Genomic DNA, 13,108 nt, shown 5'->3' on the forward strand with positions numbered 1-13,108 from the left:
GGCTCGGAGAGCAACCGGGTTTGCAGGGGAAAGAAAGCGTGGGGGGAGAAGGGCCCTGGGAGCCTTGCAGGAGGCCAAGCACCGTGAAAGTATTTTTAACTGACTACTTGCACAGAGTTAGGGATGCAAGGGAACTCGCAGGGCTCTTCCAGCCAGCCTGAAAAGCAGGGAGAGGACACATGGGAAGCATTTCTAATGCCCCTGGAGATGGGGAAACTGAGGCACGGCAGGGGGTTGGGAGGCATGTAGCCTCGCAGCCCCCCCCAGCACGCCAGCTCCTGCTGTGAGGAGGGGCTGGCTCCTGGGGACCCCTGTGCCAGGGCCACAAGGCAGAGCTGGGGCTGAGCCCCAAAATGGAGCGAGGTGCCCCGGAGCTGCCTGAGTTCAAAGGCAGGAGCCTGAAGAGCCGGCTCCGCTGCTCCCAGCCCCGAGGTGCCCCCGCTCCATCGACCCTCCCCATGCCGCTCGGAGGATGCCCCGGTGCTGGGGCTCCTCCGTGCAGGATGGGGGCTGCCCTGCGCCTCCACCCCTGGGGCTGGGGGCTCTGCCAGCACCCATGGGTGCTGGGACTGGCACCCTTCGTGCAGCACCATGAGGGTGAGGTCGGGTGCAGGTGGGAGCCTCAGGGCCCTTTTTTCCACCCGATGAAATCCCAGTGCCCAGCCCTGGCTTTGGGGTCAGTTTGGGGCTGGCTGGACGCCCCAACGACTGGGGAAGGTGGTGAGGGCCACGCTGCTGAGACAGGGGTTTGCAGCACGACGGTGCCAATGCTTTTTGGCAGGTGAGACCGTGTTTTACCTCCTCCACCATCGCGTGCCCTGCGGGGAAGCTGGCAGTGCCTTGCTTCTCCTGCGAACATCGGTGTAGTTTGTGGGTGGTTTTTCCTTAGATAAAAATGAAAAGAAAAAAAAATCACAGTTGTAGCAAGCAGTATTTTTTTTTTAGCTTTGGGTCAAGTGTCTGGCTTCCTTCAGATGCTCCTAAAATTATTGCGTTGTTGACCATCCTTAATTATAATTCCTAAATCACTGGATTTGGAATCCAGAACCTGCCCCAAGCAGTGCCAGGCAGGAGAGCTGCCCCGTGTCCTGCCGTATCTGCACGCCCATGCTCTGGGGGAGCAAACAGCTGGGACATCCACACCACCGCTGTGGTGGGTTTGGCCATCTCCAGTGAAGTCCTCTTGGGTTTGCGCATAGGTAGAAACGCTGTTGTCCGTAACATAGAGCTTGGGATGCTGAGGGGGGTTCAGGCATGGATTGCAATGATTGCACGTGTGTTAATTCCCCGTCGTCAATGTCCTGATGTTGTGTCTTGGAGAGGGTGGCCCAGGGAGGTGGAGGAGGCGGTGGGCGATGAATGTGGTTGTGAGCATCACCCACCAGCGGAGCTGGGGCTGCGGGAGCTGGTGGGAGGGAAGGGGCTCATCACTGCATCTGGCACCGCACGAGGAAACAAAAATAGCAGCCAGGCATTGCTGGAGCTGCAGAGGGCAGCAACGGAGCTGAATACCCGCCAGTGCCCGTCCATCGCCCGCTGTCCCCGAGCAGGAGTCGCCGGGCTGCCCGGGCAATGGGGGTGGCTCAGCCCAGCCTTGCAGCCAAAGGGGATGCTGAGATGCGCTGAGTGTCTCAGAGGCAGATGGGAGGGCCTGGAAATACCCTGAAAAGGTCCAAAAAGTGCGTCAGGGTCCCTGCCTGGGCCTGAAATTTTGGATTATTGGGAATAGTCTTTTTTTTCCCCTGTGAAATATTTTGCCTTAGGCTGAAAACCAGGCTGGTTTTTAGGATATTTAAACGGACATCGCTGTTGAACCGTGTCAGCCCATTAACACGGACAGAACAGCTAATATCCTCCTCTTGTTTATGAGAGTCGACAAGATCAACATTGGGAAGGTTTCATGTGTCACTTAGCAAAAACACAGAAAGCCTGAAGTCTTCAGTGGGTGGCTCAGCTCCATTTTAATAACGTCTTTCCACTATCCCAAAGTAGATAATTCCTCCTTATTTAATAAAGGCTTTTCTACGTGCCAAAGGCAAGAGGCAGGGAGCGTGTGCTGTTCTAAAGAACCCCTTACCTTTGAGGGACCCCTCCTCAGCTTTGGCACCTTCTGCAAACATTTCAAGTCTCTCCAAAGCATTCAAGCTCAGAAAACTAACTTGTCCCACAATATTTCTAGAGGTGAAAATTGTCCTGATTTTGGATCCAGCCCCACAGCTGCTTCCACACAGATTCACTGTCTGCAGCCGTGCAAAGTGCAACGAGCGAGTCTCATGCCCATGGATGAAGAGGCTGAACACAGGCACCGTCCTCAGCTGCACCACGTGCAAGACGGTGTCCAGCCAGGTAGAGGTTCCCAGAGCAGGAGGCCGTGGCTGGAGAAGACAGGGCTCTCCAGCTGCAGGAGCAGCTGTGCTCGCCCTGGGAGCCCAGGACATGGAGCAGCAGATCCCAAATGGATGAGAACCCTCTGCCCCGCTGGGCGGTGGGAGACGTGGGTGTCCTGGTGGGGCTGATGCAATGGGGTGAAGATCGGCAGGGCAGAGACCTGAGCTGGGAGAGGTCTCTCAGCCCCATGGGGCATGTTTGGGGCCTGGTCTGGGGCCTCGCTGGTTCCCAGGTTGGGCTGTGATGATCATCCAAATTCAGGTCCACTTTCCATCTCCAAGGCTGTCCCCACTGCCAGCTCTGCTTCGATGCCTCAGGGCATCACCCAAGTTTGGTAAGACTCACAGATGCAGCAGGCTGAGGAAATCCCTTGCAGGGCTACAAAAAGCATTGATTTTTGAGAGCATCCCCGGGAGGCTGTCACCCTCTGCTGTCACAAATCGACGGAGCAGTCGGGACTAGCTGGATCCCTTCTGGCAGCTCATGAGGGGTAAGAGCTGCCGGATGATCTGCAGGAGAAACACCCAGGCAGGAACCGTTTCATCAGGACAAATCACATGGGCCCTCACAACTTCGTTGCAACGTGACACTGCAGTGCTGCAACCTTGCAATTTCTTTGCTTGTAGGAGGTGACCTCAGTGTCCCCATGTCTCTGAGCTGTTCCACAGAGGGAAAACCTTCTCCCACCCCACGGCAAGTCTGTGGGGTGTCCTCTGTCCCAGCCCGGTGAGAAACCTGAGGCAGCTGGTGGGCTCCTGCCATCTGCCCCGGCATTTGGGGCTGGCTCTGAGTGTGGCAGCTGGGGGGTGGGAAGGACATGTTTGGAGGGTAAGGTCCCAAAGGACAACAGAGGCTCAGCTGTTGTTTCTAAGTCTGTCCTGGATGCCCTGGGAAGCCCGTTGTCTTTGTGAATGCCATCAGGATTGACGAAACGAGGACGGTGCTTGGAAGGGGGCAAGGACAGGATGGGTGGGATGGCTCCAGGGCCTTGAGGTGGGAAAGGGATCCTTCCAGCGCTGCTGCAAGTCTGCTTCTTCAGGGAAATAAGCTTCATGTGGGGCCACCAAACTGCTCAGAGGGGTCAGATACCTTTGAATTTGGAGGCTCAACATCTTAAGGAGCCAAGGACCATTGCGGCCCCAGTGCAGCTCTCCCGAAGCCGGAGGGCAGCCGTGGTAGTCCCTGCCATGCTTGTGGGGCTGATGCCCAACGATGAAGAAGCACCAACAACCCCCAGGGACCAGGCATGTCCAGAGGGAGAGAGAAACTTCCCACATCCATCTAAACACATGCAAGGTTGTTCACTTGTAAGAGACCGAACACAGGTGACCTGTAGGACCACTGGGACGTTTAGGGACAAGCAGGCTGTCCCTGAGGACTTGGTCCTGGGTGGGTCTGGCCTCCCCACACAGCTCTCTGTGAATTTTCTGTTGGCATCCATCCCCTCGGTGGCAGCCCATGGGGAACGCTTCACTTGAATCAGTAGCTCCCAGGAACGGGGGGATACTATTTTGCTTTGAATTTGGCCTCAGCCCTGGTCTGCCCCAGGGATTTCCAGCCTGAGCCCTTCCTACCTGCCAGTAGCTCAGAGGGGTGCCCACAACCTCAGGGGGTACCTAATAAAACAACCCCTCATCTTGAGGCAGCTCATTGCGATTTGCAAGCCAGGGATGGAGACCTAAAATGTCCTCATCATGTCAGCTGGAGAGGAGGGATGGGGAGGTCCTTGGGCTCCCGGCAGTCCTTCTGCTGCCAGGCCCCCATGGCAGCTCCGGGGCTTTGAAACCAATGCTGAAGCCCCAAATTGAGGGACCCCACTACCCCATCCCTCGCCTGCCCTTTCCTCCTCCTTGCTCCAGGTCCCAGCAGAGGACGAAACCTGAGACTGGAGCAAATGGCATCCGAAGCAGCCCTGTCCCCCAGGCAGCGGGAGCTGGTCGGGTCCCTGGGGCACGGCTGCGGGGAATGCACCGCCTTTGTCACCGGCTAATTTTGGCTCCTCTGTGCTCTGAAAACAATCCCAAGGCAGCTGGGAGGAAAGATGCTGGAGGCATGGCCCTGCAGGGGCTTTTGCCTTATAAAGGTCTAACGGGCTGGTATAAAGCCTCCTCCTCGGCGGCTGGGAGCAGATCCGCTGTGCTGGCACTTGGAGCTGGGGAAGGGGAAACGTCCTTGGAGGGGCCCCCGAGGAGGGTGGGCGCAGAGGGGTTTCTCCTGTGCTTGCTGAGACTTGACTAGCACAGGTCAAACAAGGATGGGACTGTCACTGCCATTGCCACTGGCACTGTCACTGACCTCGCACCAGCCTGGGGGCTGCTGCATCGCCCCCCACCACAGCACAGCTCCCCCCTTGGTGTCCAGGCAGGGGGGAAGGAGCCAGGGAAGGCGGCCGTGCATCCCCTGCTCTGCAGGACAGGGGGTCTGTCTTTGCTCCCCACCATGGGACCTGCCCCGTGCATGCAGCTGTGTGTCCCTCCGCGACCATAATAGTCTCGGGATTAAAATACCGGGCATTGTCCCTGCTGGGCTGCACGCTGGGAATTGTTTGCTCCTAAACTTGCCCCCAAAATATCCCAGGGAACAGGTGTTGCTCACGGTCCTCTGCTGCATGAAGCCTCCCTCCGCGGAGACACTGGGCAAGGGGCTTTGCGGGGTGCAGGGGGGCGAGACAGCAGCTTTTTTGCTGCTTTTCAGGAATTTCAAGGGGAAAACATCAGGGCTTGTGAGGCGCGGAAAGTTTTTCAAGAATCCCAACCTGTGCTGGGCGAGTCTGGCTGGTCCCACTCCCCAAAGAGGGGACTGCCCCGTCTTTGGTCCCAACTGATCATCTGGCCTGATGTTGTAACCTCCCCTCTGCTGTTTCACCCCATCACCCCTTGGCAATGTGCCCTGTCCTGGCTCCGGGCAGCTTTGCAGTCCTGCTCTGGCAGCTCTGGTGGCTCCAGCGAGCCCCTGGGCCAGTGCTGCTGGGGGGACATCGCTCTGTGCTCGCAGCATTGCACGGCATGTGGGCACCGTCCTGCGTGGGGTCAGTGTCGCGTCAGCTCTCCAGGCTGCTCACACCCCCCACCTCCCTGCAGAGACTTTCTAAAAAAAAAAAAGAAAAAGAAAAGAAAAAAAAAATGAAAAAAAGAAAAGAAAACGAAAAGAAAGAAATTCTGGAGACTTTCTGCAAAGAAAACGCACTGCAGTGTTTCGGCTCATGATTTCTGCCTCCTTGCAGACGCAGGGCTTTTCCAGCATCTCTGATGCTGGTTTACATCAGAGAGGAGCAAGGCAGATGTGCTGTGAAGAATACACCCCGTCTGCACAGGCATTGCCATTGCAGCACGGTCAGCCCGACCCGGCATGTCTGCAGGCTCACACGCAACACACGTGTGCGTAAGGCATTGGGCAGCGAGGGCCGGCCGAGCTGGGGTGATTCACACGCAAACAGCACAGGAATTCACCAAATCGCCTGGGGGTCACGGGTGCAAGAAAACATGGTTGTGCTAACACACATGGGCGATGTGCATGTGTCACCCTGTGTTCGAAACCATGCCCCAGGTGTGTGCTGCACGTCACGGGGCACTGGGGCTCGCAGCAAACGTGTGCACACGAGAGGGGATTTGTGCTATTTTTACTGACCACTTGCAGGCAGGCTGAGATTTAATACTCCCCCTCCGCCACCGGCCCCCGGCAGTGCGCGGCTCTCCGGAGGCCAGGCATCACCTCCCTCCTGCACAGCCCCAAGGTAAGGTGCTGCCCCGGGCGTCCCCCCACCCGTGACCCCCCGGGCGTGCCAGAGGGGACACGGGCGTGAGCATGAGACCACCGGTCCTTGCACGTGGTGGCGTGCTGGAGCCCCCAGCAACAAATTTGCCTGAATTTCTCCCCCTGTCTGAGGTTGCTTAGACATTTTTTCTGCTCTTGGAGAGAGGATTGGTGAGACCGCAATGAGGAGAAATACCACTAAAATCTTCAGTTTGGCTTTGGAGTTGTGATTTGCTCAGTTTTCCTGAAAACTGGCAAACAGGACCGTTTCAGGGAGAATTTGTTCTTGTGTCCTAGCCTGACTGTTCACGGTCACTTGTGTGACCAGGGAGGTTGGGTTCAGGGTTGTGAGCAGCGTGTGCGGGCCATCGTGTTAGCTGGGCGTGTGTTCGTGGTGTGTGTCCGGTCCCCTGGGATGGGGGAGGATGTCAGGATTGACTGGAGGTTATTTCTTTTTAAGGATTTCCATGATTTAATGGTTTGATAAGCTTTTTAAGGTTTTCACAGCTGGGGGGACGCAAACAATGCAGAATTAGCTTGTCCAGATCCTCTTGTCCCCATCAGAGAGCAAAGCCTCTTGTGGATGCTCTAGATCCATCTGGAGCCCAAAAGTCCCTGCATGGGAATGCTGGGGACATCTTACCGGCACAGCTGAGTCCTGGATGTCCTCCAGGAAGCCAATTTAGAAATATCTGGCCCTAAAAATGTATTGACCTTGGTAGAGGTCATCAGCCTGCGGTGCGGTGTGAGTCCCACCTTCTAGGGTGCCGGGCTTTGCTCCGACGAGGAAGGAGGGAGACGCTGAGAGGCTTCGCCCAGCCATTGCTCACCTCCAGAGAGCCAAAGGCTTTTCTGCCTGCCCCAGAATAAATCAGGGGGGAGCAGCTGGGACCCGACCTGCTCAGTGCACCGACATCAGGCACGAGGAGCCGCCTTCCCTGCGTGTCCTCTGGGACATTTGTTGTGTCACCAAAAACCTCCAAAAAGGCAGCTCTGGCTGCATCTGACTGATGTGGCTTTTGGGAGAAAAAAAAATTCCTGTTCTTGGGGTTTTTCTTTGTAAATCCAGGGATCTGGCAGGCTCCGAGGTAGATGATTCCTGCTGGGATTATTGGCATTTCTCCTACAAACTCCATTCCTTTGGGCCACAGCTCTGGACAGGCAGCGGGGGGCACAGGGATGGGACAGGGACAAGCGGACGGAGCTGGGAGGTGCACTGAGATTTGCTTGGCACAGGCTCCACGCACACCTGGGGGCAGCTGTTTGAGACCAGAAGTGTTCCTTTTTCTTTCCCCCATCAGGAATCTTTAGGGTTTAAAACAGTTTCCAAATTTAGGGAGATGCAAAGAGATAGAGGCAAAAAATCCCAGCGTTGCCATTTCAGTTCTAAGGAAAAAGACTAAAGCCACCACTGGAAAATGCTGTTTCTTTCTGAAGCGTGGTATCAGTTTGTTACTCCTGGTTGGAAAGAGAAAAAAAATAAATTGATTGGCATTTTCCCACACATTTTTCTGTTACTCCAATTTGCACGGTGCCCCAGCTTCTTGGCAAGAGAGGGAGGTGTTAGCGCAGCGCTGGGGAAGCTAGCGAGGCAGTGCATTGTGAAGCAGCTGCCGGGGCATAGGATTACCAAGCAAATGTAAAATATGAAACTGTGAGTATTTCACTGAGGACACGGATGCTAAAGGAATCTGCTCAGCTGCTTGGCCACGACTTGTTGCCCCTTGCTCTGGCACTCCTGAGATGGATTTTGGCTCCCCTGCCCCAGCAGTTGCCCACGGGGAGCTGTGGGATGGGACTCCCCGGGCCAACGTGGTGTGGGGGACCTCAAGGCACCCCGTTTCTTCTGCACTCTCCAGCCATGCTCGCCTCCAGCCCCTCGCCCCTTGTTGGCGTGGGCGACGCAGCCGGCGGGGGAGCGGCTCTGTGCTTGGGGAGACCCCCGAGGAGCAGGAGGCTGAGTCCTGGAGGCAGGTTGGCTGGAGGCCGGAGGCAGGCTGGAGCTTGTCCAAAATAAGATTTCCTCGGAGCCAGGCGGTTCATCTTGGTGTTTCACAGCAGGATGGTGAAGCTGCAGAGTCGCTTCCCTCCGCCGACAGCACGGGGCAGCACCGGACCTCAGGAGCATCCCACCGCTGCTGCCGCTTGCTGGGTTCGGGTGGATTTGGGATTTGCCCCTTTGTTTCAGCTTCTTTCCCTTTTTTTTTTTTTTTTTCAGGTGAACAGCACGCCGACGCGATGCCAGAGCCGTAAGTAGGATGAGTTTTTCTTGCATTTTGCCAAATCCTTGCCTGGCTGCTGGACTGCTCATGTCGGCTGAGCTTGTCCGTTTTTGGGGGCATTCAGCTGGGAGATCAGCCCATGCTCGAGACCTCTGTGCCATTCCCCTTGCAAAAACTGTCTTTAAATAAAAATTGTTAGCCATTTCAATATCCCAGTTCCAACCTTGGAGCTTTCCTAGATCCTGAAATAGAGATCCGAGGTGGGCAGCACCACTTGCTTTGCCATGAGGTTCTTCGTAGCACATCGTACAAATATAACATATTCCCCGGCGTGAACAGGAGGGAGAAACCTCCCTGCAAGGCTTTCATCAAGCAGCGACATGGAGATGCCTCAGCCCTGCAAACCTGAACAGGATCCAAGCATCCTGCGTGCCAGCCCCCGGCTGCGCGGGGAGTGCGTGAATGAGGGTGTTGTGGCCCGAGCTGCAGGGACCGACCTGGGGCTGGCACGATGGGCACTGTGACAGCTCGCGTGCCGCGTTTGAGTGGCGTTTTGGCTTTCTGAGCAGCGGCTCTGAGCACCTACTGCATTTCCAGAGCGCGCCAACATCTCAGACCTGGCTCACTTGTAGGTGGCAACTATTACATAGAGAAATAAGGAAACCAATTGTAATCACATGAGATGCTTTTCTTGACTGTCACCTCTTTTTTGCTCTTACTGACCCTGTTCTCTTCTCTTGTTCCTTATTGCTCCTTCTTGAATGCACACCTGCCTGCAGGGAGGTAAGTGCCGTTCCTTTCAGGACCCATCACGATGCTACTCTGCATTTGCTGTGAGTTTGTTTTCAAAGGTTTTTTTATTTTTTCCTCCCCTTTCCCCTAGAGAAAATCCAAGATCACAGCCTCACGCAAACTCTTGTTGAAGGTGAGTCCTGAGGGTTGGAAACTCCCTGGGGTTTATCTCGCTGGGGAAAAGGAGCTGTGGTTGAAGTGCGTGGTCGGTAGGACAGCAATGAGGAACAGCAGAAGTATGGGCCTTGGGGAGCAGCTCCCGTTCCCACCTCTTGTCTTCTCAAAAATCCTCACTCATGTGGGTTTTGTGGTCCATACACCAAACAAACCTCCCCTCACCTCCACTTTACTAAGGTGGGGAGAGACTCTGACGCCTTCTGCTCTAAAGCCACAAACCTCGTGTTTGTGCACCAGCAGCTCTGCAGCACAAGCTTGGCAGCTCCCCGCGTTGTGGCCTTGGGAAAATCATTTACTGCCACAGCAGAGCAAACTGCTGCAAAGAAAGTGCCGATGTCAGCATCCATCGGGACCACCGCCACCGCAGCCCCGCGGTATCTCTGGCCCTGCTGCTCCCCCTGCCTTCAGGGTCACCACACAAAAGGTGCAGGGATTTTTTTGATGTGTGTTGCAGCAGCACAGTGATTTTGGGAGGACAGCTACAGCAGGGAGGAGGTTTGGGAGGCAGACAGGACTGTCCCATCCTACAGATGTTGCGCAAGGAGGCTCAGGGGGAACAGAAGAGCCTGCCTGTTCACACTTCTGCCATTTACTTGTGCTCGTAGAGTTTGATGCTGGCAAAAGCGAAGGAGGAGTGGGAACAGGAGATCGTGGACAAGCAGTCAGAGAAGGAAAGATACCTGGCTGAGCGGATCACACCACTGCACACCAGTGGGCTTTCCTTGAGCCAGCTCCAGGTATTTCTCAGGTCTGAGGGTGGAGCGAGCTCCTTGGGAGCATGGGAAGCACCGCTAACTGCTCTCCTGTTGTGCTTGGCCCCCAGGACCTGTGCAGGGAGCTGCATGAGAAGGTTGAAATTGTGGATGAAGAGAGATATGACATTGAAGCAAAATGCAACCATAATACTCGGGAGGTAGGAAGCAGGATGGGCCGTTTGCTTCAACGTTAACTCCCTCCCAGATGGTAGCTTGGGTCTCGATGGGGGTCTGTCATGGACTGGGCTGAGCTTGGATGTGGGACATGCACCAGGCTTATCTAAGGGTTGGTATTTGCTCTGCTAAGCATCATTCAGCACAAGGTTCATCCCTGCCTCAGGGAGCTCAAGCTGTCCACTGAGTCCACAGGCAACCTCCTCGCTCTTCTGGTCACCTCTTGTGGGTCTGAGAGATCCTTCTCGTGGTATGGCTGCCATCCAAGCAGGCTGGGGCAAGGCAATGACAACAGCTCTATGCTCAGGTGGACAGTCCCTTGGTGAAGGTGATCCTCATGGCTGCAGGAGATGTGCAGACCCCTCTGGGGCTCAGTGTTGACAAAGACTCCTGCTTCCCACAGGAGCTTTTTGTGCAAGGCAGCCATGCGATGACCTCCCACTCCTCCTCCTTTCCTCAACCTGCAGATTAAAGATCTGAAAATCAAAGTGCTTGATCTCCGAGGGAAGTTCAAGCGACCCCCGCTGCGGCGAGTCCGTGTCTCTGCTGATGCCATGCTGAGGGCTCTGCTGGGCTCCAAGCACAAGGTTTCCATGGATCTGAGAGCCAACCTGAAGTCTGTCAAGAAGGAGGACACGGAGAAGGTGGGTGACTCTTCTAGAGGCCAGAGACGGAGTAATCTCCTAGGGTTGTCCTGCCCTTCTCCAAGGTCCCCTGTGAAGCCTGCGTGGGTTGTGCTCATCCCTTGTAAGCCTCAGAAATAGCACGGGGCAGTCCTTGTGGGCACTGCCCATTGCGGGGTGTTGTAGGACCACATGGGAGCAGTTTGACAGGGCCAGGTAACTGGTGGATGAAAATAAGTGAGATTTAGGGCTACATCCATGATCCCCTTCCCTCCCAGAGCATGTGGGGGTCTTTCAGCTGGGGCCCCCTCAGCATTGGTCTTCTAGGGAACCAGGAGAGCTCCTATTCGGTGCAATCACGCCCAGAAAACACCCAGGAAACTCCCAGACCCAGATTAGATAAGACAGAGCAAGCCCAGCAAGCATGCTTGGCCCAAGATCAATGGCCCGGTTCACACTGGCTTTGCAGAGATGCAAGAGGGGGAAGTCTTTCTCAATACAGAGACAGAGAGGGATGCCCAAACCTGCCTGGGGTGTGCAGGCACCCTGACTGCAAGAGCTGTGCTGCTTTCCTAGTGCCTCTCCCCAAAGGGGTTTTACCCCTTGGTCCCAGCTCAGCAGGTTGCATAAGAATCTCAATTTTCAATCATTTTTCCGTTTTTTTCCCCTTGTTGCTAGTAGGGCACGTTTTTCAGTCCTTTGCATAAAAACTGTGTTTACAGTCCTCAACACCAGGTGGTGAATAGCTCTGAGTTTATTTTAGATGTCGTGAGATGATTTTGGGGCATGGCTAGTAATCTATGAATGCTTGTGGGTTGGCAGAGCAGACACCTGGGCATGCTCCCAGAGCTGCCGTCATCTCCCCTTTCTGCTCTGGAAGCGGCTGCCAGGCTCTCACTGTCACACCAGCAATCCCAGTCCCCTCCAAAAGCTCGGAGAAGGTGGAGATGGGTTTTATGTGGGCTGGGAGGTCTATGCAGAAAGTGTTTTTGCTTGCATTTGCCCCGCTGTGCCGGTGTAAATCCTGAGTAAGTCCCATGTGCTGGTTTCTTCCTCCTAAAGAAATTTTCTGGGATTTTTGTGCCTTCTAGTGCATTAACACAACTTAGCCAGGCTTTGGGGGGGTATCCACATGAATCCAGACTTCCCTTTGGAGATCAGACTGCTGTTTGCCATCTCCCCGGTCAGATCCATGTGCGGGGACACACGGCAGAGCTGGCTCCAAGGGAGGGGGTGTTTGCAACAGGGCAGCTGCCTTCCCTGTGCTGCTTAGGCGCTGGGGCCGAGGGCTCTGTGCCACGGGGTGGGACAGCGTGGGGCTGCTGGTCGCCCCATCACACGGCCATTGCAGCCCCCGCCCCCATCCCTCCCGGCAGGAGCGCCCTGTGGAAGTGGGCGACTGGCGCAAGAACGTGGAGGCCATGTCGGGGATGGAGGGGCGAAAGAAGATGTTCGATGCTGCCAAGTCCCCCACGGGCCAGTGAGAGGTAGGGGACCGGTCCTCCTTCCCCTGCGATGCCCCATGCTCCCTGCAGCATCCCTGATCTGTGCTTGTGGCTGGGCAAATGCAGAAACCGCCCCCACTCATTGCAGAAAAAGGCATCACATGCCCCATCTCCCGCTCCACACTTGGGACGGGTGCCTGTCCTGCATGTCCCCACCATGGAGGCCCTGCCAACAGCTGTCCTCCTCTCCCAGCTTGTCCTACCTTGCTCTCCAGGATCTGCTGCCCATGCCACACTCAGCCTGCACAGCATGGGCATCGCCGGCACTGACTTCAGGCTACTGAAAGCAGCCCAAAAAACCCTCTTCTACCCCACTGCTCTGCTCTTTTTCTTTCCCACAGGAGCATTGGGAAGAAGAGCCTCCCCACCCCTGCTGCCTGCCTCCCTTTCCCTTGCTGCCCCTCTGTGCTCTTTACGCCCTTACCCTGAGTTCACCACTGAGCTGAAGCACGTGGACGACTATGTGGGAAGGAGGTCTGAGCTTCTTTCTTTCAGCACTGCCATCAGCCCTGCTCCCGCACAGCCCCGGCACAGTGGCTCCCCGGTATCACCTGCACGGGCCATGCTGTCTCCAAGGGGCCACTGGCCATCGCTCCCCTCCCACCACTGCAGAGAGGCCTCGGAGACGGCTGATGGTCCTCCCACTCCCCATCCTCCAGCGGGTGCAGCCTGAGATGTACCCACGCGGCTGCACGTGTATTAAAGGATGGTCTCCCGGG

The 13,108-nt window shown here is 55.9% G+C and overlaps 1 protein-coding gene across 2 annotated transcripts; it reads left to right on the plus strand.

Annotated features, from left to right (window-relative positions):
• Nucleotides 1-9,250: 9,250 nt before the first annotated feature.
• TNNI1 (troponin I1, slow skeletal type) lies at nt 9,251-13,108 on the plus strand. Of its 2 annotated transcripts, none has more exons than XM_009463289.2 (6): nt 9,251-9,288; nt 9,938-10,069; nt 10,156-10,245; nt 10,729-10,905; nt 12,261-12,371; nt 12,731-13,108. In XM_009463289.2, the coding sequence occupies exons 2-5, from the start codon at nt 9,944-9,946 to the stop codon at nt 12,366-12,368; spliced, it is 501 nt and encodes a 166-aa protein (XP_009461564.1). In that variant the 5' UTR covers nt 9,251-9,288; nt 9,938-9,943; the 3' UTR covers nt 12,369-12,371; nt 12,731-13,108. The 2 variants fall into 2 exon arrangements, with proteins under 2 accessions (XP_009461564.1, XP_087618269.1); XM_087762143.1 differs by having other exon boundaries at nt 12,885-13,108.

Source organism: Nipponia nippon, unplaced genomic scaffold (assembly GCF_047370975.1).
Source record: "Nipponia nippon isolate SJK-2023a ecotype South Korea unplaced genomic scaffold, ASM4737097v1 scaffold_25, whole genome shotgun sequence".
Taxonomy (NCBI): Eukaryota; Metazoa; Chordata; class Aves; order Pelecaniformes; family Threskiornithidae; genus Nipponia; species Nipponia nippon.

Excerpts from the sequence above, each read along its gene's own strand:
- TNNI1 (XM_009463289.2), top strand. The coding sequence starts at position 9,944 with ATGCTGGCAAAAGCGAAGGAGGAGTGGGAACAGGAGATCGTGGACAAG. Across the intron at positions 10,070-10,155 it reads TTTCCTTGAGCCAGCTCCAG|GACCTGTGCAGGGAGCTGCA; the intron begins GTATTTCTCAGG and ends CTTGGCCCCCAG. Across the intron at positions 10,246-10,728 it reads GCAACCATAATACTCGGGAG|ATTAAAGATCTGAAAATCAA; the intron begins GTAGGAAGCAGG and ends CTCAACCTGCAG.